General features: G+C 59.2%; 6 protein-coding genes across 6 annotated transcripts; 5 read left to right on the top strand and 1 right to left on the bottom strand.

Moving 5' to 3' along the window:
- Positions 1 to 1,551: 1,551 nt before the first annotated feature.
- Positions 1,552 to 4,808, top strand: COL26b_013967 (uncharacterized protein; the record flags this gene model as incomplete). Its single annotated transcript, XM_053186550.1, has 3 exons — positions 1,552 to 2,613; positions 2,963 to 4,364; positions 4,555 to 4,808. 3 exons carry the CDS (start codon positions 1,552 to 1,554, stop codon positions 4,806 to 4,808), a joined length of 2,718 nt encoding a protein of 905 aa, XP_053029509.1.
- A 1,395-nt stretch (positions 4,809 to 6,203) lies between these two features.
- On the bottom strand, positions 6,204 to 12,455 carry COL26b_013966 (uncharacterized protein; the record flags this gene model as incomplete). The annotated part of the gene is made up of 8 exons (XM_053186549.1): positions 6,204 to 6,389; positions 6,449 to 8,066; positions 8,170 to 9,743; positions 9,845 to 10,705; positions 10,848 to 11,095; positions 11,300 to 11,475; positions 11,652 to 11,713; positions 12,150 to 12,455. 8 exons carry the CDS (start codon positions 12,453 to 12,455, stop codon positions 6,204 to 6,206), a joined length of 5,031 nt encoding a protein of 1,676 aa, XP_053029508.1.
- Positions 12,456 to 16,274: 3,819 nt separating this feature from the next.
- COL26b_013965 (uncharacterized protein) lies at positions 16,275 to 18,922 on the top strand (the record flags this gene model as incomplete). Its single annotated transcript, XM_053186548.1, has 3 exons — positions 16,275 to 16,712; positions 17,056 to 18,034; positions 18,093 to 18,922. The coding sequence occupies 3 exons, from the start codon at positions 16,275 to 16,277 to the stop codon at positions 18,920 to 18,922; spliced, it is 2,247 nt and encodes a 748-aa protein (XP_053029507.1).
- A 2,351-nt stretch (positions 18,923 to 21,273) lies between these two features.
- Positions 21,274 to 22,622, top strand: COL26b_013964 (uncharacterized protein; the record flags this gene model as incomplete). The annotated part of the gene is made up of 2 exons (XM_053186547.1): positions 21,274 to 21,529; positions 21,631 to 22,622. The coding sequence occupies 2 exons, from the start codon at positions 21,274 to 21,276 to the stop codon at positions 22,620 to 22,622; spliced, it is 1,248 nt and encodes a 415-aa protein (XP_053029506.1).
- Positions 22,623 to 22,721: 99 nt separating this feature from the next.
- On the top strand, positions 22,722 to 24,866 carry COL26b_013963 (uncharacterized protein; the record flags this gene model as incomplete). The annotated part of the gene is made up of 1 exon (XM_053186546.1): positions 22,722 to 24,866. One exon carries the CDS (start codon positions 22,722 to 22,724, stop codon positions 24,864 to 24,866), a length of 2,145 nt encoding a protein of 714 aa, XP_053029505.1.
- Positions 24,867 to 25,555: 689 nt separating this feature from the next.
- On the top strand, positions 25,556 to 25,928 carry COL26b_013962 (uncharacterized protein; the record flags this gene model as incomplete). The annotated part of the gene is made up of 2 exons (XM_053186545.1): positions 25,556 to 25,649; positions 25,726 to 25,928. The coding sequence occupies 2 exons, from the start codon at positions 25,556 to 25,558 to the stop codon at positions 25,926 to 25,928; spliced, it is 297 nt and encodes a 98-aa protein (XP_053029504.1).
- Between the last annotated feature and the right edge of the window lie 325 nt (positions 25,929 to 26,253).

The following is a 26,253-nucleotide window of genomic DNA, read 5'->3' as shown; positions in this document are numbered from 1 at the left end:
CACATCAACAAGGCCCTACTCAGACATCGCGAAGACCCTCTACACCACCGGGAAGACGGTGTAGCCGCATCTTAGAGGCGCACAGCACCGTTCGAGCTTTTCCACACTCAGGCGGGCTTCCACGAATACCTTCTCGACCGTGGTGCCTATAACACGTGCGTTTTACTTCGAAGCCTTCACTTAGCGAAGTCCCACTGTTCGACATGAAGTCGTGTGGTGGCTGGGAGTCCACAGACCGCAAACGCTTTGGCTTCTGCTTGAATGAATGCTATTTTGGCCACCTTCTAGCCATGCTACTGAGCGGAGGCTCTGCACATGACACCTAGCTAGTTATTCTTCACCTAGCTAATCATTCCAGAGCTTCTCTTACGTATTACATCGCCGAAGCTTGTCCTCAGCAGGGAAATTTCGGGCCAATTCCTAGGGTAGGAAATCGTGCAATTTTTCCCGGCGTGCCTCTCCGAGTACTGCAAACATAACTCTCTGCGCCCTTCTTGCTAGATATGGCTGTTCATGCTGGTTAGTTGGCCTGCACGCTGACCTCAGCGATAAACACATGCATCCATGGAATCCAGCCAATCGCGCGCAGAGGATTAACGTTTCACCTATCCGCTTACTCATCACTTTATAACCTCCGATGCACCCCTTTCACCGCACCTGCGTTATCTCATCTCGTTGATCCGCGGTACTTCCTCTATAAATGGTCATTCCCACATCGACTCAGAAGCTGGCCTCCAGATGCCTCATCTGCAGCACTTGCCTCATTCTATCCGCGACAAAGGTGACTACTGCGCCTGCGGATAGTCCCCATCTTTCACGACGTCTATGACCCGAACTTTACAACCGCTATCTCATTGGTTGCGACATCTGAAGGAGGTTGCCGACTGATTCCGCAGCACGCAGACAGAGCTAATAGCCCATCACGCCGCCCACACTGTTGGAACCTCATCAGTTAGGATCCAGATGTACCTACCAGGCTTCCTATTACAACAGTCCGTTCAGCACCGCGTCCATCCGTCGTGCCGACCCACGTCGGCAGTTAATTAACCATCTCATCCCGTGTCCCACGAGGCCACTTCTCCCCATATCGCAGCAGGCCATGCCCGAGCGACCGTTTATACGCCACACTTTCTGGGTATACCCTCACAGACCGGCCTCCTGACGCCTCCGCAACCCTACCATCCCAATTTTCACAGTCACATAGCGTTTCCAGGAACCAGCTGCCGTCGGCTATCACCATTCTCAGCCACAACTGCTCTGCCCATCTGCTGCCGTCAACACCAAGAGCCAACACACAAATGACGCTTTTTATCAGTGAGTGGTAGTCTCATTACCATATCACACTCTCTACAGACCGGCCTACCTTCCTCTCACGTAAGTTCTCGGGGGCGCAACCAACGCGTGCAGTACTCACCCACCCACCTCACATGGTGGCACAAAGAAGAATTCAATGCATGATAGTTATGTGTACCTCTGCTAAGCGCATTTCCAGACCTATCGAAAACCCCCGCCTTCAGTCTCTGCTCACGTAGCTCATCGTCCGGCCGCGTCATGCCTTCCGCCGATGGCAACGGAGATGCAATCCTGTCCTCGTCAACGAGCCCTAGGATCCACCGCGGCGGCAGCGTCGTCGCCGTCGCCAACCGGGCGTCGAGGAAGAGGCGGTCCTCCCAGGCCGACATCAATCCCGCACCGTCGGCGGCGAAGCGACGCATCAGTTCCAAGACCACCTCCCTCCCGGCCCCAACCGCATCCCATGCCCACAACGACATGACCCGCATCGACACCAGCAAGAGCCACTTCGTGCGCACGCGTGCCGCAGAGCCGTATTTCCTCCAGCTGGCCAAAGTCAGGCTGTCGGACATGAAATTCTGCTGGACACGATACACCGACAGCCGCGAGATCATTCCGAGGCAGGTAGACCATCTCGTCGAAAAGTTCCGGCACGTAGGCGTCCAGCGCGAAGATCCAGTCAACTTCATGAAGGCCCTGGTCTCACGAGAGCAGCTGGATGCCATGATGTCCCACCTGGGCGTTGACGCCGAGGACCCGCCGCCGCGGCACATCATCCTCCCATTCTGCGATTGGTCTGCCGTCAACGGGCGTCCCTTGGACGTGATAGCGGGCCAGCATCGGGCGGCTGCCTTCAAGACCTACATGAGCGCAAAAGGCGGCGCTGACGTCGATTTCCAGGAGGCCTGGTGGATCTGCGAACTGTATGATGCTGACGCCTTGCCTGAGCAAGTACTCGTCGAGCTCCGAAGCAATGCGGACCAGTGCGTCAACTCTGTCGAGAACCACCGCGACACGTGGCGTAACCTTCGAGACCTCCTGTCGCCAATAAACACGTCGTCAGCGGTTGCCGAATCTATGTGGGAGCGACTGACAGTCGCGTCCACCGGGTCCGATGGTATCTCCGGGTTAGAGGCTATCGTTTGCCGGGCTCTGGGCTTGGCGGGGAAAAGAAAGAGCATACCGACCCGCCGCCTAGTGACGCTCTGGAAGAACAATACGTGGCGGCCCATTATCATCCGTTGGTGTGACCGTAGAATCAGCGACAGAACATTCAACATATCTAGGTGGGATTGGATGATGAGAAGCAGGATACAAGACGTGAGTCACACCCCAACCCCTGAACCTCACCCGTCCCTTGTCTTCTCTCTCTCTCTCTCTCTCTCTCTCTCTCTCTCTCTCTCTCTCTCTCTCTCTCTCTCTCTCTCTCTCTCTCTCTCTCTGTCTCTCTCTCGGTCTCTTTTGGTTTTTACCTTCATGAACCGTCTCGAACTGGCTCGCCGCGTGCCCGTCGGCCCCCGGTCGCAGCCGCCTAGGCACATGCGGAATAGAAACCAGGACCCCAGGCAGCAAATCCGTCCTCTCACCGCGCCACGCAGCACTCCCCAACTCCTCCTAATAGTACGAGTCCTACCGAAACAGCTAACTGACAATGCAACCCGCGCGCCAGTTCTGGCTTCAATGGATCGACGATGTCCTTCACGTCCTGGACCTGGTCAGCGACGAAGCCCGGACCCCTTTCGACCCTTCAGCGGACGATTGGAACCGCATCAGAACAGCCACGATAACAGGACCTGTAACACCGCAGGGCGACCCAGCAGGCGCCGTCCGGGCCCTGTTCCATCAGGACCCTGTAACGGGGGATCCAGTCCCTTCGAAAAGGGTACAGTTCCTCACCCGTTACCCCACCGAGGACTCCCTCGACCGTCTGCGCGACTTGTTCGCCTCCCACACCCCGCTCCCACTCTTTGACATCACGGCGCGGTTGGCAATCCGGAGGTCTGATGCCGAGGTGCTGGCCACGGTGATGCACCACGTCAGTTTATGGGTCGCGGGAAACGAACCTGACCCCGTCCGTAGCGAGAACACCAAACCGCCCTACCGGTCCGCTCTTATCCCAACGCTCAGGCGCATTCTCCACCGCGGCACCCAGAATCCATTGTCATGCCCCGCGCCGGTGACAGCCCTGTGCCACCGTCTCGGACTAGACCTCGCTCGCGTTCGAGAGGACTTCTGTTCCGTTTGCAGCAGAGGCATGCGTCTCAGCAGCCTTTCGGACACCGTCCCGCTGAACCACTTCCATGCCCTGCTCCGAGCACACCCATCCGACCCGCTCACCGGGCTCGCAGAGGTGCTGTCGATAGAGGTGCAGAACGACGTCTGGAGGGCGGTCCAGCCCAGGCTAGAGCTTTGGAAAAGCGAATCCCACCTCCGCCTGTCGTTGCATGACACGCACTCCCTCGGCTCCGCCGCCTACGCCACGCGGTTCGCTGCCCACGGTCCGTGGAGCGACGTCTTGGGCGTTGTCACCCGTTGGCTAGGCCGTGAGCCATTCGCGCGGCCTCCCGTCACCATGCCCATCACCACCGCCGCCACCAGCCTCCCCGGCCTGTCGACCCAGCCGGCGGCGACAGCCTGGATCGACACGGTCCTTGCCGGCGACCGTCGCCGCGTCAGCCTCGCCGACCACCTACCCTTCATATCCATGCCGGATCTCGTCTCGAAAGGGTTCGAGCACCTGCAGAACCGGAACCTCCAGTCCACCTCGAAGCCGGCCATCGCAGCACACTACATGTTCGCCAAGGAGCTTCTCAATAGAAGTATACGGCGGCGGGAACCCTTCGTCGACCTGCTTCTCGTCATCGCCCTCGTCTTCGGCAGCTGCAGTGGCACTCCGTATGCCTCACCCGGCAAGAATGCGTTCGAGATCTCAGTGAAGGGGCCCACTCTCGGGTCCGTCCGCGCAGCGGCGCTCATCGTCAGGGCCCTCTGGTTCATCAAAGATACAGACTTCCGCGAAGCCGAGGAAAACGGCTCCATCCTCCGCAGACAGGAGCTCTTCCGACAGGTTGGTGAGTGAAGCGGTATTTTCCTAACCATCCCCCACTTCTTCACGCACACCCCGCGCACCCCGCGTCGCCCGACTCCCGTACCGTCACACGCTTAACTGTCTTTCCCGCGATTCGCGCACCAAACTCATGCAGTATGAGCCTTCACAACCTATCAGGCAGTTACAAGCATCATACTCACTCTCCCTCGCAGGTAGTCCGGGTCTCAACCATCACACCCTCGTCATCATCGGCCTGTGCGATTTTGACGCGAAGAAAGCCGCGAGAGATAGCATGTTCGATCGTCAGAAAATCAAGAGCCCCCAAGAGCTCGAGGCGATGCGCAAACGGCTGTTTAGCCTGTTCAACCACCCCGAGTCCTTCTTCCGCGAGCTTTTCCGCACTAGTAACTGCAGCCAGTGGCTGACAAGTTGCAGCTCAATCGTCGTCACCACGGCTTCGCCATAGTTAGGTTTTCGTTAGTCTAGCCGTGGGGACGGGGCTACGGAACCTTGAGCGATCAGGAGGGAGCAGATTCATACTTTTCAGATACATACAGAATACCAAGCCAGAGTTAACGCCTATGACCAACACAGTGCTGTTGACTAACCTGAGAAACAACACTGAACAGAATCTCCAACCGCACACCGCAAAACCCGCCACCTTTCGCACACACACAAAGACCTAGCCTACTCTTCCCCGCCCCGCTCCCCTTAGCAGCTCCAAACCAGGACAGGTCACAGAAGTTCGCTAACGAATAAGCCCATCCTAGTGAGCCCGAAAGCATCCTTCCAGTCGCTGGGGTAAAATCCCATCTCACGAGACATCCACGTCCTGACCTCTTGCTTCCGATTGGACGACCAGCCCGTCGCAACGCTCTCAACAGCCCACTGCCCGACGTCTCTGTTAATCCACCAATTGTTCCTTCTCAGCTTTCCAATGATGTCGTCCGTTGCGTCCAGCCGACGGAGCGCCTCCTGGGACGCCGACCATGGCCTAGTGACAAGCAAGGCGACCCACGCCACGAGAAGGCGGGAGAGACCTTTCCCGATCACAGCATCGAAACCTTGCACATTCTCGCCCCTCTCGTCGCACGGCCACTGCACCACGCCTTTCTTACCCCTGCACCCAAATGCCTCCGTGTTGTATTTGTCCTTGGGCTGTACACGGAAGCAAGCCCAGCAGCAACCGATGGGGGCCTTGACGTCTTTGCTCTTCGCCATCCTGCCGGTGTCTCCAATCATCCGACCCAGCGTTTGCTGATCAGCCCTCCCAGGTGTCGCGCCCACGCTCCCAAATCTCATCTCCCGCGTTTTGGGGCATTGAGTGGAGTCATGGTCAACATCACCGTGACCGTCCATCACCTTGCAGACGACGCACGCGCTCCCAAGCAGCTCGGCCATCTTCACCCTATGCGTCCTCAGCATCGCAAAGATATCACCGGAAGCGGGTGCTACCGCCAGCGGCCCTTGGTCGTCTTGCCCATTATACCGAATGCGGCGAACGGTGCCGTTGGCGCCGGTCTGCTTCGCTCTTCGCAGATCCTGTGGCCGACCGAGCGGGAGTGGGGTGTCTCTCCAGCTCCTGGTACTGTCCAGCTCCAAGATCCGCCCCCGATGTTTCACCGGTGGCACCTTAGCCAGGTCTATAATAGTGACCTCCTCCTCCTCCTCCTCCTCATTATCATCATCATCCTCATCATCATCATCATCATCATCATCATCACCCCCGCCAACCTTGGCGAGGCCTGACCTGGCAGCACCTAGGCAGAGTCTCTTATTCCATCTTCCGTCGGGCCCAGATGGCCTCGCACGCTTCACAACGCCAGCACGAATCCCGCCTGCGGTGACATACGCGTCCACATCATCTCTCGTATTCGACGGACACAGTACACCGCCAGTTTTGTGTCGTCGGTGCGGTTCCGCGGGTTTCCGAAGCGTCATCGTCGCGCGAGGGCTCTTCCAGAGTCCATGCCTTCCATCGTCCGACATGGGCGGAGTGGTGGAAGGCCGCGTTGAGGCCGCCGAGCGCTGTCGGTCCGACCTCGAGCTGGTGGTGGCCGCAGTATCATCCGCGATGCTCGAGCCTCCCCCGACCCCGGCGACCACCGAATCCTCCCACCCTCCGTCATACGCGTCGGCAATCACGGCACGCTCCTCGCACAAGTCACACAACGCCTCGTCCGCGTCGCGGGAGCACTCCGTACGGCGGACGTGTTTGTCGAAGTAGCGAGCGAGAGCGACGCGGCGGCACCTTGTCGTCCGAACGAAATCATCCCTCGCAACCCGGCTGCCGACGGCGAAATCTCCGGGAAGCCTCGCCTTACCGTACCACTCCCTCTCCCCCGAACCGCCCGACGCCGGGAAGAGCTCGGGACCGTCGTCGGTGCCGTCTCCCTGGGGTGCGAAATACACGGCCGTGCCCCTCTTCCCAATCCTGTTGGCGCGTCCCAGCGCCTGGACGATGTCGCACATCCCGAGGGACCCGACCATCACGGCGACGTTGGCGTCGGTGTCCACGCCGGTGCCCATGATACTCGTCGCGAAGAGCACAACGCACTTCGTCGCGTCGGTCATCGGAGGCTCGCCCGGCCCGACCGGCGTCCAGGCGTTCGGTGCAGATCTCCACCTGGCGAGGGCGTCGTCCGCACGCTTCCGCCCCTCGGGATCCTTGTCGTAGTTGTGGGAGGCGCAGATGAGGGGCTCGCCAAAGTGCTCCGCGACCTTCTTCGACTCATGCACGTCAAGGGCCAGCACAATCAGCATCTTGCGTGGCCGCCTCAGGTGCCTGGTGTGGATGTCGTGCGGCTCGCCGATTGCCTCCTCCAGCCGCGGCAAGAGTTGCTCCTTGCGGTACCGCACGACGCGGTACGTCAGATCGAGCCGCTCCGTAGGACGGCGGAAAACGATGTCCGGCAGCCCGGGGTCCCCGCGCCCGTCATCGTACGGCAACAGCCTGTCACTACTCAGGACGGCGTCCAGCATGTCCTCCACCCGCTCGTAAACCCCCGCCCTCGCGCTCCTGAAAGTGTTGACGACGAGATGCTCCAGCGACGGCGGCAGCGTCGCCGTGAGGACGACCCAGCGGGGGACGCGCGCGAGGCGGTGCAGGATGGCGTAGAACGCAAGCCGCCACCTACGGATCATTGTGTCGAAGAGGCAGTGATACTCGTCGAACACGGCCATGTCGAGCTGGTTGCTGCTGATGAGGTCGGAGATGATGGCGCCCACGGGGCCTTCCCTGAACGACTCGGGCACCGCGATGATCAGGCGTGTCCTGCTCGTGAACATGGGCACTCCGGCCGAGCAGCGAGAGCCCTTGGACAGCTGCGCTGACGTCACAGCCACAATCCCGGCCGCCTCCGCCCGCCTGCACATATCCTCCATCGTCGACAAGAACGGCACGATGAGGAGCGTGACACCCGACGTCTTCAGCCTCGCGGCCGCGAACGTTATCACAGTCTTCCCGGCGCCTGTCGGAAGCACCACGACCGACAGAGGCCTTCCGGCGTGGGCGAACCTCAAGGCCTCCTCCTGGCCCGGCTTGAAGCCCACCTGCCCGGACCCCTGGAGAGCCTGCAGCACGAGCTCTGGGTGCTTCGCCACGTGTCTGTCCGCCGCGACCATACGCGCGATCTGTGTCGTCGTCCTCGTCATCCGGAGTCTCTCTAGGTGCTGCAAGCATCCTCCTAAGGGCACTGCATCGTCCAGTGCTCGCGCAGGATGCCTAGGAAAACGCCACGTTAGCAATCACGTTTCCGGAAACCTCTTCTGCGCGACCACGCCCCGCAGCGCCGACTGAGGCCACACTGGCGCGCGCACGCACTCACCGCTTCAAGATCGAAGGCGTCGCCGGCCTCCGCAGCATCTCGTCGCCGCCGAACCATTCGTGGAGCAGGACGCTGGCCCTGCAGTGCAGCATCCTCGTCTTGACGTCCATCAGGCTGACCCCTCCCGTTGAGTCCACGGCGTACTTGGCCGCCGCCGTACTGTCGCTGTGCCCGGCCATCTGGTGCACGACGGACAGGAAGCTCTCCTCGTGCCCCTCGAAGGCGGGCACCGTGGCCCTGTCGAGGTCGAGCAGCACGCTGATGTGACGCCCCCAGATCTCCGCCATGTGGCGCCAGTCAGCCAGGCCCATCTTGACGCCGAGTCCGAGGAAGAAGCGGGAGAACTGGACGTAGAACATCTTAGGCGACCAGGCCCCAGGGGAGTTCCCAGACGGCCTCAGGGCGTGCAGCTGCTTCCCCGCCGCCGTCGTCGTCGTCCAGCCCCCGTCGTCCAGGTCGAGTCCCGCTGCCAAGACGTTGCAGTACTCGACGCCCACCCTGCTCTCCAGCCGTCCGCGCATGGACTTGTACAGCCTTCCCAGCTGCTTGCAGAGCTCCGCCTCCGCCGTCGTTGCCGCCGCCGCGGCGTTGTTCTTGCCCACGGCACGGTTGCCTTCTTCTTCTTCTTCTTCTCCGTCTTCTTCCTCATCCGCCCCGTCGCCTGCAGGCTCAACGTCAATCTTGTCCGCCGACCGCCCGTCGTCCAAACCGTCATCCACGTCAACCCCCGTCAGCTCTCTCGCCGCCGCCTCGTTCCCGGCCCTGAGCTCCTCTGTGACCTCCTGGGGGGTCAGGTGTACCATAAGCGCCCGGAGACGCTTAGCGAAAGCGCCGGACTGCTGCTGCTCCGGGCCCTTCATGCAGAGGAACTCGCTGTGCTGCTCGAGGCTCCCGACGCCCAAGTCCCTCGCCCGGCTTTCGTGGAGGGACTGCACGAAGGGGAGCACATAGAAGAGGTAGTACGTCACGACGTAGGCCAGGGGCGGCGGAAGCAGGTGCCAGGTGGACCTAGTATCGGCCGTCCCATGGTCCGTCTTGTGGTACCTGATGTTCACAACCCAGCTGCTGTAGTCCTCATCCCAGAACAGGTTTCGGCGGCCGTTGGCGACGGTGTTGGTGTGCCGGACGGTCAGGAACTCCGTACCACGGCACTGCATCCCCAGGAGGAGGAACACCGCCACCAGCATGTCTCCGAGGAAGGCGTGCGCATCGTCGAAGTATCTCGCCACGGCCTCGTCCCTCAAGGCAAGAAGGCCCCGTCGGCGATCCGTCCAGGCGGATGCGTGCGGCTCCACAGCCAGGCGGCCGAACAGCTGCGCACCCGCGCCGTGGCCCGGGAACGTCTGCGTGTACGCCGAGGCACCCACGTCCCTGTTCTCAAAGTCGTCCCTGATGTCCGGGTGTGGGAAGTACCCGTCAATGTGGTCCTGCCACGTGGAAAACCGCGTCCCAACCCCGCTCCCGTCCGCGTCCTCGACGCCGTCCGGGATGAGCAGCAACGACACGAGCCTCCGGTGCAGGTCGGCCACCAGGCCATGCAGTCCGCTGCGTATATCGAGAATGTTCAACTGAGACTGTCAGCCCTCGCACGCGAGAGACAATCGCTCGACAAAGAAGAACAAACAAACGCACACACGGACGAATGGGAGGATAGTTAGAGGCGGCGGAGACTTACCTCGATGTTGGCCCCGTGCGTCACGGTGTAGCCGTTGTCCTTGAGGGAAGTGACAGTGAGACCGGGGGTGCTGTAACACGCCTCCATGGCGATGTTCCGGAAGTCGTACAGACAAGCAAGCGCCGTCCTCGGGACGAAGAAGCCGGACTCCATTGCATAAGCCGCATCCCGCTGCGTGAACCAGGACAATACAGGTCGTATGTGACTCGGCCAGCAAACATCCATGACGCGGGCCGTGTCCAGTAGGGCGCCCCCCCACAGCGACTCCCAACATCCCCAGGAGACGAAAGACGCCTTGGCACACGCGATGAGGGCGGACATGTCCTTGCTGGCAAGGGTAGGGTGCCTGATGCCCCTGGCGTCCACGCAGAGGGCACCCGCCGCGCTCACCAGGGGGCACGCGAACTTCGAGGACGTGATGACGCCCTCGCTCATTGCCAGGCTCAGCTGCAACAAGAGCATCTCCCAAGTAGCCTCCCGCAGGATCTCGACATCCGCCCCGTCTTCCGACGCCGCGTTGCCGAAGTCTCCCTGCTCGCACCTACCGCCCTGCACAAACTGGATGATCGCAAGCAGGGCGCCCGCAACCGTCACACGGTTGAAACTGGACACCCCGCGCACAGCCTCGGTGACCTGGGGCGGGACGTCAACGTCCCACAGGATGCGTGGCAGGTGGCCGACGCCACCATCGACGAACATGTCGTTGTCGATGAGGTAGCGGCGGACGAGGTACAAGCAGGCTCTCTTCCAAACCCTGAGGTAAGCAAACAGCGTCCTGTCCTGGGCCGGGAAGGCCGCCTTGCCCCTCGCCCCGCGGGCTCCGTAGCGGCAACAAACCCTCTCCATCTCGCGCTTGGTGTCCTGCGAGATAACGTCATGTCAGCAGCCATTCTCCTCCGCCTCCGAACGACCGACAACGATGGGAACACCAGGCGTGAGGGCGGCGCACACGTCCACGGCTCCGGAGGCGACAGGTCAATTCAAGTGCCCGGGCAGCTCTCACCTTATCCATTAGCACCGTCCAGGCAATCGTCCTCGACTCCCACAAATGGAAGTTGTCACTCAACCTCTTGACCACCTCCGGCTCCCACTCTTGGACATCCGAGCTGGTAAGGCTGGTCAGTCTTCCGACGTCAACGCCCTCGAGTAACCCGCCATCAAGGTCCATAGCGGACGCGTACGTGAACGCGTCGTCGACACCCGGTCCGCTGGTGGCGAACACCGTCGTCGTCGGTCTCGGCGCTAGCTCGCCTGCGAGACGGCGCAAGTCCGATTCTTCATCCGGACGATCTACTCGACAGAGGTTATTGTCAGCACTGCCGATGCAAACGCAGCACGGTGGCGGACGGTCATGATGTCCACACACACACACACACACACACACACACACACACACACACACACACACACACACACACACACACACACACACACGCACACACCCGAGACACTGACCTGTCGAACCAGGGCCCACGAGTGGAGGCTGGAGCTGCGTGCCGGATCCCTCCGAGACCTGAAGTGGACCGTTCACGCGCACACTCGTCTTGGACTTCTTGTTCCCTTCGCCCTTGCCACGTCGACTAGTCTTGAGGAACGGCTGGACGTATATGACCTTATAGTCCGCTGAGCAGCTGCACCCGTCCTCGCCGCATATCGGCCCGTCTCCACACTGGCGGGAGTCACTGCCATGAAGAACGTTAGCTGATTCGGCACATGCAGATTGCACACAGCGGGCGGGCCGGGACAGGCGCAGGACGGCGGTGGTTTTGCGTGTGTACATCCGATAGGCGCCCAGTCGGTCACATACCTCCATTGCTTCTGGTGGTCGACAGTCAAGTGACTCTTCATAGCGCCCTCGAAGCTGGCGATCTTCCCAATATCATTGGTGAAAGGGTTTGATCCCGGGGAGCACCTCAGGCAGATCCATTTCTTGAGCACCGACGCAGGTTCGTTGTTGAGCTTCCCAGCACGCAGATCCGGCCGCGGTAGCCCGACACTTCTATCCCACGGCGGGAGCTTCTCCATGAACCTCCCTCTCAAGTCGACCCCGGCAAGGTTGCGGAGGTGCCGCCCAAGGGCAGCCCGGTCCCCCTCTAGCACAAGAGAGCATGTCCCTCCGTGTTTGTTATTGAGGTGTTTGAAAACCTGAGGCGTCCTCTGTCAGCTTCGCGATAGCGCGGTGAAAAGCACATCATAGCCTGCGCCAGCAGAAATCGACGGAGTACACACGCGCCGTTGTTATGCGACCGGGAAACACGCCAGAGCCCTTCGACCGGGCAAGATAGAGAGAAGCAAAGAGACTCACCTCAGCAAAACCATCTACGGGGCTGTTCCCGTCGTCTTCCAGGGCCAACATGCCGTAGTTGCAGGACACGCAGTAAAACTGCCCCCTCCCAACCTGAAGATCACCCCAGAATCGTATATTATCGTCTACCAGCCTGCGCACCTTAGCGCGGATTCCCGGCCCGTCCCCGTCGGTGTCAGGCGGTGCTGGCGCCGCTGCTATAGCGGCCCCGCCTAGATCGTCCGGCACGGAGAACGCCTCGGCGACGCCCGGTGCCTCGGCAGGACAGATGACCAGAGGGTCCTGGGGAGGGAGATCGGCAGGCATGGCTAATATGGTGGTGGACGTTAGAAGTCGAAAATGAGGCTTGTTCCCTTCGGTCTGAGCGGTACGTCTATGCTCACGGATCTAACATCAGCTAACAAATCCAACGACAGATGGTAGTACTATAGCAAACTAGACGATATGGGATACGACGATGACACCGAAGCTATGACGCCTAGTACACCAGCTCAGGCGAGAAAAACCCTGTACAACCGACTAAGATTGTGCTAGAGATAGAACACCCCAGGTGGAAGAAACATAACTTACAGTCCGTCTACTATGTAGATAGTGAGGTGCTGAAGATGGATCAAAATTCCTGTCCTGTCGATCTAACGATGGAAAAAGCTCGAAGATGGTATGAGTAAGCTATGGATTGCTGCAGTTGCACTCAACACGTACTGTAGTAGTGAATGAAACTCTTTTCTACAGGTACTGTGATTGAAGCAGGATGCGGGAGACACCGATTTAAAGGGGGAATCTCTAAAGGAGTGATCCTAGGGATAACCTCCCCCCCCCCCCCCATCCCCCCTTTGAACCTATCGCGAAGCCTCCATCAGCGCAAGCATGTTGGATACGCAATACCCGGAAGGTAACTCACACCGCGACGCGTTTCGTGCGCGTCTTCCCATCGCGTGTCTCTGTAGGTCTAAGCAAGGTATAGCAAACAGACTCGAGCATCATCGGCTAGGATTATCAGATATCTATCGCTACTACAGGCAAGGAGAAGGGAAAAAGAAACCAGCGGGTGATGAGAAAGGTTCAGACTGGACATACAGTCAATTTCCAATTCCCATGTCGACATGCCGTCTGAGAAAACTCAATATGCTCTAGCGTCCTCAGCCTCAACGGCAATGAATGAGCATAATGCGGGCGATGGTACTGGTCTATGAGGTTGTTACATGTTCCCGCCAAAGTGTGAAATGGGTAGACGAGCTCACCTATAGGTACATCGTCGGTAGGTACAACCACATGTGAAATGAAGACGACAGTACATATAAACTAAGGTGGCCCCCCGGATAAAACGTGGAACAAGACAATAAAGCTGAAAATCCCCTCAGAGATAGAGCCAATGTGCCCCCTCCCCCTCCTCCCCCGGAGGACGGCGACCAAACGTCGCACGCGTCACCTACATAGCAGACCGAAGCAGCATGCGGCATGCAGAGGCATATCTCGGCAGGCATAATTCTCCATCTACCTACCTATAACCAGCGCCTCGCTGCGGAAGCCTGTAAACGCCGACATGCTGAGACATGGTGGAAACGAGGTCCATGAAACTTTCGGACAGCCACGTTACGGCTACAGCAGCTGGTTGCATACGATCCCTGCTTCACGATCTACCACGTAACAGGGGAGACTGGTGCCTTCCCATCACTCAGAGCTGATCGAGCTTGTTCCGGCTTAGGTGGGGAGGGGCTTGGAGGAAGTCTTGCAGTCTCTGTGCTGCCACCAGCCGACCCACAGCTGTTGATATTTCGCTGAGCGTTTTACTCCCTGCTGGCGCCGGGAGGCGTACTCTGTTGCGCATCACCTCGTTTTCATTTTCCAGCGATAGATGACAGAGAACATGCGTTAGGGACGGGGGGCTTCTCTTTCACTCGTTTCATTCAGCGGATATACGCGCGCGCGCGCGCGCGTGCGTGTGTGTGTTTGGTGTCATTCACTGCGATCTTCTATCCTCAAGTCGCTGGAGATATCTAACTTGATATGAGAAGAAATCAGAGTAAGGAGACGGCCTAGCAGGCCACTCTGTATATGTGAACATTGATTCCTAGTATGAACCAATGTGAATGTTGAAATGTTGAACGTCATACCATCGACCCTCCTTTACCTTTAGGTTTTCAAAACGCTACCCTCTTATATAAGCGTTCATAACATGTAGGCACACCAGCTGGGCACTTGAATCGGACGGACCAGTACTACTGGATTTAGCAACAGCCGTCTCTTGCAGGCATTTCCCCCTTCTCAGCTGTTCCTTGACCTCACTACATTATTTCACCTGCGTATATATGTTACTCTTCGCTCTCTTCATGTGTCGTAAAAGTCAGAAAGAAGCAATCCATATCGTCGCATTCAGCTGCAGGTAAGGAGGCAGTGACGCTCGAACAGACTGAACCCGGCTGTAAAATCCCCATAAGAAAACGGCCTCGCCGATCTGGTGGGACGGTGCACGTTGAACGCCCGCCCGTGCCCATCTGGCCACACAGTTCCCGCACGCGTGGGGCGATACTCTTCTCCTCGTCCAACCAGCCATCAGGCGGCAGAGCAGCCGGTTCCCCCGCAGCAACCATGAATTGAGGATTAGTTGAGTTGGGGTGGCGTACCGTGATGCATACATAGGCAGGGACCCTAGTCAACAGGCTACTCGCCCACCTCCCCAAGAGTAGCACTACCTACCTACGTTGCTTGCCCTGGACCCCTTGCCACGAAAAATTGAAAACCACCTCTCGTAGCAGGGTAGGCTGATAGGAACACTGTTGCCCCCAGGTGCAGCCCCACACCCAAGTCTCTGCATCCTTACCTTGCCTTAGCGGCCCACGTACGACACCACTCGCACCGCCTTTACCCGTCGTGACGGCTCCTATGGAAACACACCCCTTTGGCGCCCCTGATCGCAACCGTTGCCGTCGTAAGGTAGCCAGCCCCCGCCCCTGAAGGTCATTTGCTGTAGGCCTTGGAGGGTGCTTGAGACCTCAATATCCTATCGGTTCCGCCATCATCAGTCTTCTCTTTCCGCAAACATAACCGCGATCGTCAAGGTTCTAGCTGAAGTATCTTCTGCCGCCTAGGGCGATGGCCGGGGTGGTAACAAACACTCATTTCAAGACCCTTGCGTCAAACCGTCCAGGTAAAGCATCAGAAGCCTGATGGTGGGCGTACTGAGCCATCGGAGGTCAGCGGATTTTAAGAAGGCGTCCTCACAGCAGACAGGCAGCATATTGCTTTTTCGTGCAGTAGCGATACGTATCATTCTCGTGGAAAGCGCTTTTTCTCACGTCCGCGCTGTTCTAAACAAGCATACAGCCGCCGCTGCCGTCAGCCAGAGAGCGCTTTGTCCCCAAACTGCCCCCTGCTCCTAAATGCTGCGGCGGTGGGACGATGCAACATCGGCCAAGAACACTGCGCTGCGGCGCGTGGACCACTGGACGAGGCGGTTGGTGTCTGAGGCCGATTGGCGGGCCCTGCTCCCTGTCCGCCATGGTACGTGCGTGCCCTTAGGTCCCGATCGGCCCGGGGGGATTCGTTCTAAGTAATTTCGGGGCTCGGTGGGACTGATATTCCATCAGTCATACAGCTGTTTGATTGGTCGAGAAGACTCCGTGTCAAAAAGCAAGCCCAACCTCACCCGTCACGTGAGGTGACTGGGGGGGACAAACAAACGTACTACCCCCCTCCAACAGCCCTGCTCTCCGCGTTGACGAGCCATCCGGACAGGACAGCGCAGCAAGCCCATCCATCCCAAAGCAAACTGCATCCGCTTTCGCGAACCCCCCTTTCTTCCAACCACCCGCTCAGCCGTGTACATACATTCTGCCATCTTTTCCACCACGCCCCACAGTCCCTCCCGGTCGGCAACAGCTCGCGAGCCCAAGCATCTCCATCAATTGGAACGACTCCGGCCCGCGCCCTCATCTTGGCTCACGCGCGCGTCGCCTGTATGCTTGCAGACTTAGCGGCGTACCCAGCTCCAAGGCGGCAGCAGCCAGCAGGCATCACCCTGATGTACTAACTGACACTGGGACGAGAGAAAGGCTGATAAGGAGGTGATGCCTTGGCGAGACCTGCAGGCGCCCCCCCCCCCCCCCCCCCCGGCGCAGCTCTAGAATGCTGTCTATGTTTGATGAGACCGATGCGGCCAAACCCGGCCCTCCCGACATTCCCGCCACCTCTATCCTGAGGGCTACGCCCGCCAGGCCACGGACCAAATGGACTGCCGCCGCCCCGCCACCCGTGACAGTCTTCGTCCCAGCGGGGGATGTGACGATGGAACTTCCCTGGCACGTTTTCAGTTCCGTGCGCAACTACGACAGCATCTTCCGGTTCTCTGTCTCAGCCAGCATGGGCTTCGTGAAGGTCCGTCTCGATACAAACGGGGCCAGCTCAGCCGAGACGTTATTGGACGATGTCGAACAACCCTTCCGCGTTCGAAGATGTGCCTTCCGCAGGTCTGGTACTATCGGGGTGTCCATGCTCGACCTGCAGGATTCGGGGTCTATGGACGCAGACCGCGAAGAAACACTCTCCGGCCGCTACACCTCGCATGTGCGCCCGGAACCGTCGCGCGCCCCGCAAACCACCTCCCCCCCCACGCCGTTCCGACGGAGCCCTTCTCTTCCCAGCCCCGATCCATCACCACGTCATACCTCGAAGGTGTCGACAGAAGGTCAGGCAAGACCGAGACGGGCGGAGAGGGTCTTGCCGGCAGCCAACCCACCTCCGATGATATCCGGGTTTGGAACGTGTTGTCCCCGGCGGCTTTCAGCTGTCCCGGCATGTACCTGCAACGCTCGACCTCCATCACCACCGACTTCGTTTACAGGGGCGGGCCAAAGATCTGGCTCGTCGTCAGGCCCACATCCATCGGCAGACTGGAGGAGTGTATTAGCGACACACTGGCCGGCTCGCGCCCCCGGCAAGGACGGGAAGGCAAGACCCTTACCCGGCTCCGGAAGGCCTGGACCGCACCTCACTGCGGCGTCGCCGCCCCGGGCTGAACCCCCCCTCGCCGCCGTCTTCGGGCGATGACGACGTTGGCGTCGGAACCCCAGCGAGGCCCGGCAGCGTCCACAGCCGCAACAGCGGCAATAACGCCACGGTTGGGCAAGCGGACACGAGCTTGCCGGCAAAGACGGTGACTGGAAAGCGGACCAGACTCGAGGCGGCCAACGACCCGCCTGTGGTCGGCCATGCCCGCGAAGCCGCGGGCCGCGCAAGCAAAAGGACGTGCTTGGTGCTGGAGTCGACGGCGGTGGCGTCACCGCTCAAATGCCCGCGCCGCGGAGCGGCCGCAGCTCCTTCCGCACGCGGATACTGGTCAGAGGCAGATGGCGGCGCCTTTGGTGACAGGGATGCGGACGCGGGAGACGACGGAGGGGAGGACGACGCCGAATCGCTCAGCTCTCGCGACAACACCCCCGAAAGCTCGGATGAGACGCCTGACGGTCGCACCGACACCAAGGCGCGGCCGAAGAGCACCGTCGCCGACGAGTTCGAACCCGCCGCCACCGCCGAGCCGGCCAGAAGCAAGAGCGAGACGTTCGTCCAGTCCCTCCTCGCCGACGGTCCCGAACGTTGCGAAGCTTTCTTGCGAGCGTGGCGCACGGCGCCTGCGAGCTCCGCTCTCCACCTCCCGCCTTGCGACAACCGCGTCACACTCTACCGCAACATCCAGGAGGCCAAAAGCCACGAGACCCTCGCTAGGTACCGGAAGAGGCTTGCGCACATCCAGCTCAGCACGCGTCTCAAGAAACCGGGGTCTGACAGCGCCGCCGTGTACCGGAGCCGCAGCGATATCCACAGCCTCACCTGCGAGGTCCTCGGCATTATCGATCCCTCGTCGGCGGACACCACGTTGAGGGCGTTCCGTCTGCAGAGGGCCGATATCAGCAGATGCCTCTATACCGGGACGATCTTGGACAATAGTCTGCGGCGACGGTCTGGACTTCCTCCCCGCCCTGCCCCCCGGCAAGCTCGGGCTCACGCTGTCGGACTCGCACGACGTAGCGCTTCGCCTGGCTGCATTGGCGTCGGAGAACGGCGAAGACGCCGTCAAGGTCAAGCAGATCGGCGCCTTCGGCAGGCTGTTCGCCGCGGTTGTACAAGGCCAAGTCGCGGATGCCCTCCTCGGTCTCGACGTTGAGCTTATTGCTGCTGCCCTGTCGCCGGGAGCGATGGCATATCTGCCGAGTCCGATGTCCCGCGTCGAGCGCCTCGCCCAACACGAATGGGGGCTGGCGAATGAGCTTATGGCGTCCATGGACAGAAGCGGGCTGCGAGACCTCCTTGCCGCGGACGGCTGCGCGATCTGCACCCACCGGGGCCGCTCCCATCAGCCTTGCGAATCGTTCCGAGAGCACTGTGCCAACCTCCATCCGTTCGTCCGCATATGGTACGGCGGCAACTCGGTCTCAGAGGCCCCGAGGCTCCAAGCCGTCCGTCACCCATCCGACGAGGACCAGGTCGGTATCATGGAGGGAGATGTCGTGGCCGTTGTGCCCGGCGAGGTCGTGCCGGATCGTTCCGTCGCCCCGAAGGAGTGCCTCGCGCTCGCCGATGGCGCGTCCCGCCCCTGGCGGGACCTCGGGGACGCCGTACGGTTAGCGCCCGGCGTAGCTTTTCGTGTTGATAAGCGCCATTCCCTTATCCGGATCTTGCTGGCGCAGCCCACCAACCCCTTGCAACCGGTCGAGCTCGAAGCCCAAGGTCTTAGCTATCAGCGGTATAAACGTCTTAGCTTTAGTTGCTACGTCTGACGTCAAGAATGGCGACACGCTCTGCGTCAGGTGAGGTATAAGACACATTCGAGTTATGTATGTGATTACCGTGTTCCCTCCCCCTTCCTGCGAACCTCGGGTGTAGTTTCCCCAATCTGCTCACACCTGCTCACCATCCCGTTCCATCACAACAAGCCGGCCCTGCTGTTCCATTGTAAGAGGCCTACTCAGTAGATTTTCAGCTCTATATCCTCATAGTTATGGGATACGGTATAGTTATAGGTAACTAGGAATAATTTTGCTTTCAAATATTTACTCAACCTCTTTTTCTTTCTTTCTTCCTTCCCCCCACCCCTTTTGCTTTTTTATCAAAGAAAAAGCTCCAGCTACATACCTTCTGGAAAACTCACCATCCAAATGTCAATGTTCGCCTGGGACGAGGATTCGTCTTATGTAATCATGCTGCATTACGTAAGTCGTGTTGAAGTGCGACCCGGTCTCGCCTTCCAAAAGGTAGGTAGGTCACCATACGTCAGGCAGGCTCCGCTCCTCATCCACGGCACGCACCCCACCACGCCGTCGCGCAGTTCACCTTACTGCCGTAACTATTGCAGTGGCTCAGACCACCCACCTCCACCCCGAAGGCAGGAGGGACAAGCTTGTATTGAAAGCCAGGAAGGGCCGTGAAGGCGTGGTGGGCTCGCCCGTCACGACGGATGACGTCGCAGAGTGCTCACAACCGGGCCCGGAATCGAGAAGGCGTCTTCGAACAGATCGATTGCAGCCGGGGAGGGAGTGACGGTTGACTGATGGCTGGGAGGTGCGGGAGGAGAAGAAGACGGAAGGCAGTTGGACTGGGAAAATGGTTGTGGCTAGTTACGCGCAGAACAGGGCGGCCACACCCCACCGAGGTGTTACATGCCAGAAAAGCCGCTTCGCGCCCATCCCCCTTTGTATTTCAAACGTAGGGCTATGGAATCTCGCTTGGTAGAAGATATCACAGATGGCCCGAGATCAGCAAGGCCACTTGCTTGCTTGCTTGCTTGCTTGCTTCATGACTCCCGCACCCGACAGAAAAGTGAAGCCACCATGTGTGAACGGGCAAGATAACTCATCTTCCTCCTTACCACACCAAGCCCAGCTACCGTCTAAGCAATCAGCAGCTTCGGCGGGCGAGATGGGTAACTGTCGATCTCCATACCTGTTAAGGTAGTAGTTGGTGTGGTGGACATCATCAGATTCAGCAAAGCTGGAAGATGGAGCCCGCTAGGTCATCAGGGTCACAGCATATCCAGTGCGCAAAGCAATCCTCTATGCACACCTTCCCAGTCCACCCCCCCCTTCCCGTTGAATAATTGCTTTTTTTCATTTCACCGAAATAAAGAAGAAAAGGAACACAAACTGGAAAAAAAAAAAAAAAAAAAAAAAAAAAAAAAAAAAAAGGCCCTTGTCCTTATCCTGCTCAACCCCCCAACCTATCACCCAAGTCTAGGTCCATTCTCATTTCCCTCCCCCTTTCTCCAGTAAGTGCAGCCATTTGGCGGACGTCCATACATTATCCCAAGACACTCCATCAGAACAGACGTCAATTCTCACATCGCAATGACAAGCAAAGGCCTTAGGTACCTTAGGTAACCACGCATGCTTCACCTGGCCGCCTAGGTAAGTAAGGTACCATCTCCCATCTCCTTCCTGCGCCACCCACATTCAACGTCGAGCCAGCTTCTTCCCTCATCAGGAGAAGCAGGAACAGAATTCCGATCACAAGCGCACCGGGCCTGCCTCATCAACAGGTCACCAACCAATCAAGGTGCCTAAGGCACATACCCAGGATACACTCTTGCAAGACACCAACAAATCAAGACAGTATTACTATGTACCTGCAATCTCATCCACAACTTATCCCCAAACACACTCGCACCCCACGACCACAACGCTGCGTATCTTCATTACTCATAGAAACTTCTACCTCCCAGCTCCAGTCTTGACTCCGAGGAACGTCCAGCAGCAGAGTTGTTACTAGTTATCCCTGCCAACACAGAGGTTTGACTTTCACGGCAGCAGAGAAGAAAAAAAAAAGAAAAAAAACGAAAAGAAAGAAAAATTCGACGCGTTCGCTAGCAGGCCACGCTCGTGCCCCACCAACCCGGAACTGTGAAGTGAATACCTACCTAGCAAGATCGGTCGGGCTCATTTCTTGTCGACATCGCACCTGGCAGGAGCGACTTCCTAGAAGGCACCTTCCAACGCAATCCCCACGCGGCCAACCCAAAATAGGTACGTCAGTGTTACATCGTTGCCCCGCCTCTTCTGACGTCAAACTTGACCGCCCGTCGCTCCTCATCCCTCCTCCAAGCCCCCCCCCCCGACAAAACCAACCATATCCTGCGATGGATCGGCCGCCCGCGCCTTCCGTCGTCCCCGAACCGTCTCAGACAGAGCGGTCCGTCGAGAGCGCAGTTCACCAGCCCGTTAGGGCCATCGTTGAGACCGTGGCTCGACCTGCCGACGAACAGCGCCCAGGTCGGCAATCTTGGTACCCACGAGAATGGCTCGAGGGCACCCACGACGATGCGATAGACAGCGACGGCGAGGACGCTCCCCCGACCGCCAGTGCTCGTGACAACCGTGTTCGACTAGCCAGAGGTGAGCATCAAATCCAAGACTCTCGACACCCAAGACGGCATGCGCCGCCTGCAAGCGCCGCATGCGAAACAGAAGGATCCCACACTGACACACCATCCCAGCAGCGCCACTAAGAAGAGGCCGAGTCCTGAACGACGACGAAGCCGAAGACCGGGCACCGAAGAGGGCACGGTCTGTGGTCTCAGCCAGCACCATCGACATCCGGCGTACCTTCGGCGGGAGCCTCGACCCCCCTTCCGAGTCCTACAGCACGACCTCGCAGGCCCAATGCGGCCGGTGGCGTAGTCGAGAAGCGCTGCCGTACGCCCGACTTGCTATTCGTGATGAACGTCGGCCCGTCGACAACATCGAAGAGGACAAGAAGAGGATTAAGCCGTACGAAGGGATGATGAGCCAGCTCATGCCGGCCGCGGTGGACTTCCGGCGGTATCCCGAAACAAGGCTGATGAGCTCCGAGTTCGATTGGCAGAGGTTACGGAAGCTCGTCGAGGCCTTCGGCGGCTACGAGGACAGCAAGACCATCCTGCAGGCCACGCTCCATTCAGAGGACCGGGTGATGGGGGCAGGAAGGCTGTCCCACGAGGGAGAATTCCACCAGGCGATCGCGAAGATGATCGACATCGCCGGATGGGATGACCAGAACACGGCGCACGCCCCAGAAATCGCCGTAACATGGGTGCTCCGGGACGGGGACGGCGAGCGCGACCTGTACGATCCATTCCAGCAAGTCTTGGACCCGCCGCCACGGAACGGAGGCGAAGAGGAGGGCATACAGCAGGACAGTGCAGCAGCTGCGGCCGTTGGTGACGCCGAGCACCCGTCCAGCCCCCCGCCCCGCGACGTTGGAGAAAGAGCGGCGCAGGAAACGCCTGGCGGGCAGAGCCAACCGATCGAAGTTCACGACGATTCGCCGAGCCCCGAGCCGCGAAGCGGTTCCGGCAGCGAGGCCGAGGGGACGGTTGGGGATGGCGCCGTCTCGCTGCTAGACTCCGACAACGAGAGCGAGGACACATCCGAACCGGCGGACAAGGTGACGGCGTCACGACAACGCCTCGACGCCCTGGCTGGCCTGGGCGGCGATGCGGTCCTTTAGGAAAGGGCCTGCGCCTTCTTCGGCCATGACCCGGCGCACTGCTCGGACCGGAAAGAACACCTCTGTTTTCTTCCTGGCACCAAGCGCGGCCTCAGCCCGATGCAGCTGCAGGACGTGTTCAAGATCTTGCTCATCGTGACCAACAGCGACACGGGCGACATTGGAGCCATCATCGCCCACGAGATCGGCACCGGAAAGACCAGAATATATCAAGCCGTTATCGCCGTCATAAGACTCGTCCGCATCATCAAGGACCACCTCGAAACGCATCCCGAGATGCATGCGGGCTGCACGGAAAGGTGCGTCATCGGCGCTGGGCCTCACGGATGGAGGATTCGCTGCCTGCGCGAGAGGGGTTCGCTCGGCGCCAAGCTCGCGGAGAAGTTCCCGCCCGGCGCCAACCTTGTGGTCGCCAGCAAGAGCATGGTCCCCCAGGCGTACCGCGATGCACAGGGGTACTTCAAAGAGCATCTGAGATTTACAGTCCACGGCCCCACCACGCGTCGCTTCGAGGTCCCGTTTATGCGCATCGTCAGCTGGGACAGTCGCCAAGAGGATCAGATGAAGGTCGCCCGCGCTGAGGCCGTCGTGGACGACAATAACGAAGAGCTCCAGGTCCCCCGAGGGAGGGGTGACTCGAGAATCCACCCAGGCCGCACGTACGCTAGCAACACTGTCTTGGGGAAACGCATGCTGGCATGTTCCAAAGTCAAGTACCGGCTGGCCGCGAAGAACCCGGTCGAGGCACCGTCCATCATGTTCATCGTTTCGCGGTCAACCCTTAGCAGGACCGACGGCAACTGGGCTTCGGCGTGGTATGCGGACATCACCATCGAGCTGGAGGAGCAAGCGACGCGCGGGCAGCAGACAGCAAGAGGGCCAGAGGTGGCCATTGTCAGGCTTAGATCGGCGCCGCACTTCGGACTAGTAGTCTGGGACGAGGCTCAGGAAGTCAAGGATGTCAACTCCTCGCTGGCCAAGTGCCTCCGCGGCATAATCAACGAGCAAGTCATCCCCCCGGCCATGATCCTCGTCAGTGGAAGCCTGGTCCACTCGAACCTCGCCGACATGACCTTGGCCATCACCCTCACCCGCGGACTCAGGACGTCTCTGGAGATAAAGACGCTGTCCGACACCCTGAAGACCATAAACAAGTACTGGGTGGATCACCCTAGCTCCCCCATCAAAGCCAGCCACCATCACGAACTGAGGGGGTTCTTGCGTCGCCTGGCCTCGTCCGAATTCATGGGCTACGTCATCGTTTCAAAGCCGGATTGCCGCCGCCTAGACGTCGAATGCGACCTCCCCCCCCAGTACAGGGACCGCATTGCGGCGCTCACCCGAGAGGTCGCCAAGGAGGTGCTGGCGCAGCTCGACAAGCGCAAGCGAGCATACGACAGCAGCATCCGGGACGGCAGACCGCCCGTTGCCCGGACAGGCCTCGTCGTCAAGGAATTCTGGTCACTTCGCCTCCTCCGCAGAGCGCTCCTGTTCCCTGGGGTGCTCGACGCCCAGGAGCGCGCGAACCAGGAGGGTAAAGAAGTCGAGCTGCTCGCCCAGAACATCGACGGCCACCTGAGGCGGGCGAAAGGCCCCATGCCGCGCCAGTACGCCCACATCCATATCCCAAACCTCACCCCTTACCTGGACATCATTCTAGTGAGGTGGGGTAAATGGATAGAATACGAAAGCATTCTCATGCAGCTCTACGAAGACGCCCGAGAGTACCCCACCGACAGCGACATCGGGGCCGGAGCCAAGGGTCCCAAGAACGCGATGGTCCTCCTCAGCGATCCAGGTGCGGTGCACAAAGCCCAGCTCTATAACGAGACGAATCTCCCAGCGGACAAGTTCGAGTCGACGATGATCTTCGCAGGAATGAGTCAGGACGATAGAGAAGGGGCGATGGTTTGGTTCAACACGTTCTGGGAAAAAGACGGGACTGAGAAGAAGAAATCCAAGGTCCTGGTGGGGTCCTACAATCTCCTTGGGACGGGATTCGACAATCTGAAGTGCGCGGTGATGGTGATTCATCTCGAGGTTCATCCCAACAAGAACGAGTTCGATCAGTCCGTCGGCCGCATCCATCGGCGAGGCCAGCCCCTCGAGACGGTCAGCTATCAGTTGAAAACCCCAGGACAACCTTTAGAGGAACTGAACTTGGCTTTAAGGGAGGAACGAGGAGGACTCGTCGCCAACCTTACTTATGTAGCGGAGGGGCTTCGGGCGGCGATAGAGGCGTGACCGGACCAGAAGGCAGATTCGCTCATACACGCTCTGGGAATGAGACACTTGTCCCTTTGCTTAGATACAGAACAGAATGGCTCTCTACCAAGCATCGCATCCTTCTCCGTGACCAACTTGAACCCATGTTGTGAAACCGCCGGGCAGGCCCGGCGTGCGCGTGGCGCACAACCTCGAGGCCACCCAGGCGAAGCGACGGCGTCCTTGGGCGCAGAGTGCCGCCGGTACAACACCGTGTCGTGCGGCCTGCGAATTTCGTAACGTAAGGTAGTCACCTCGCCCCTCTCCCCCGTCCGGCCTACATGTCTGATCCCAGGCATCCGAGTCAGCCTCCGCTTCCGCTCAAAATAAGAAGTTCATCGTCATGCAACAGCCATCGGAAACTTTCAGTGTCAGTTACAATCCTACCCCACGCATGACATCAGGTAAATCGGGAATGTCACCGCCAGACGTTCACCGATTGCGCTGTCTACCCGCACCTTCCTACCTCTATCGAACAGTACCTTCCTCAATCACTGGGCGATCTTGTTGAAAGAAAATCTCCTTTCCTCAGATACCCACCCCAACTCTTCACCTTAACATCACCATAGCTACCACCTTCACAAATACAGAAAATCAACAACAATTAAGGAGTTCCTTTCTCCCCCCCTCCCCCCAACAGGGCCGACAACTACCAGGAAGCTATCAAAATGTCTACCATCACTGCGAATGTCATTCCGCACGCCGACCAGTCCCTTGGCCTCGGCCCGGACATCAACATGCCTGCTGTTAATCAGGGTGGCAGTAAGTGTCTACCTTCCTGAGACATCTGACCAGTCCCTCGACTCGCGGGGCCTTCCAGACTAACTCACATCTCCAGTTCTCGTGGTCGCGAGGGAGACCAACCACCTGCCTAAGACCATCGCCTTCAACCACCCTGGTGCTACTGGCGGCCACGTCGAGCATCGAATCATCATTACTGTGGACGAACAGACCGACGTCCACACCAACAGGAAGCTGCGATTCAATCACGCTGTCGGTCTTGCGGCTTGTCGTCCGACTGGCCACCTGGTTTCTTCTTAGAAGCAGGCAACTCGTGGTCAGTCGGAGCGAGTGGGACTAGCGTATGTTCACAATTCCGCGGCTGGTGCTAGGCGCCTCGTCCGTCTCAAACGTCTCGACAATTCAATCACCACGGCACCCGCAACCACACACCACTTCCCCTCGGCATCGGGGATGGGAGACTTCTAGTCTCCCACTGCTCCCAAATGCACCTTTCGGCGCCGTATCACGCGGTGGGTCCCACTATGACCGTGCATCTCAGCATCTACATCAACCTTGGAACCGAGGGGTATGTCGCACTCCCTGCCTTTTTTTGGACGTGAGTCGGGGTAGCTAACAGTTCCGG

Source organism: Colletotrichum chrysophilum (genome assembly GCF_026319265.1).
Source record: "Colletotrichum chrysophilum strain AFK26 chromosome Unknown scaffold_274, whole genome shotgun sequence".
NCBI lineage: Eukaryota > Fungi > Ascomycota > Sordariomycetes > Glomerellales > Glomerellaceae > Colletotrichum > Colletotrichum chrysophilum.
Note: the sequence above shows the minus strand (reverse complement) of the source record. Positions and strands in the feature narration are given on the sequence as shown.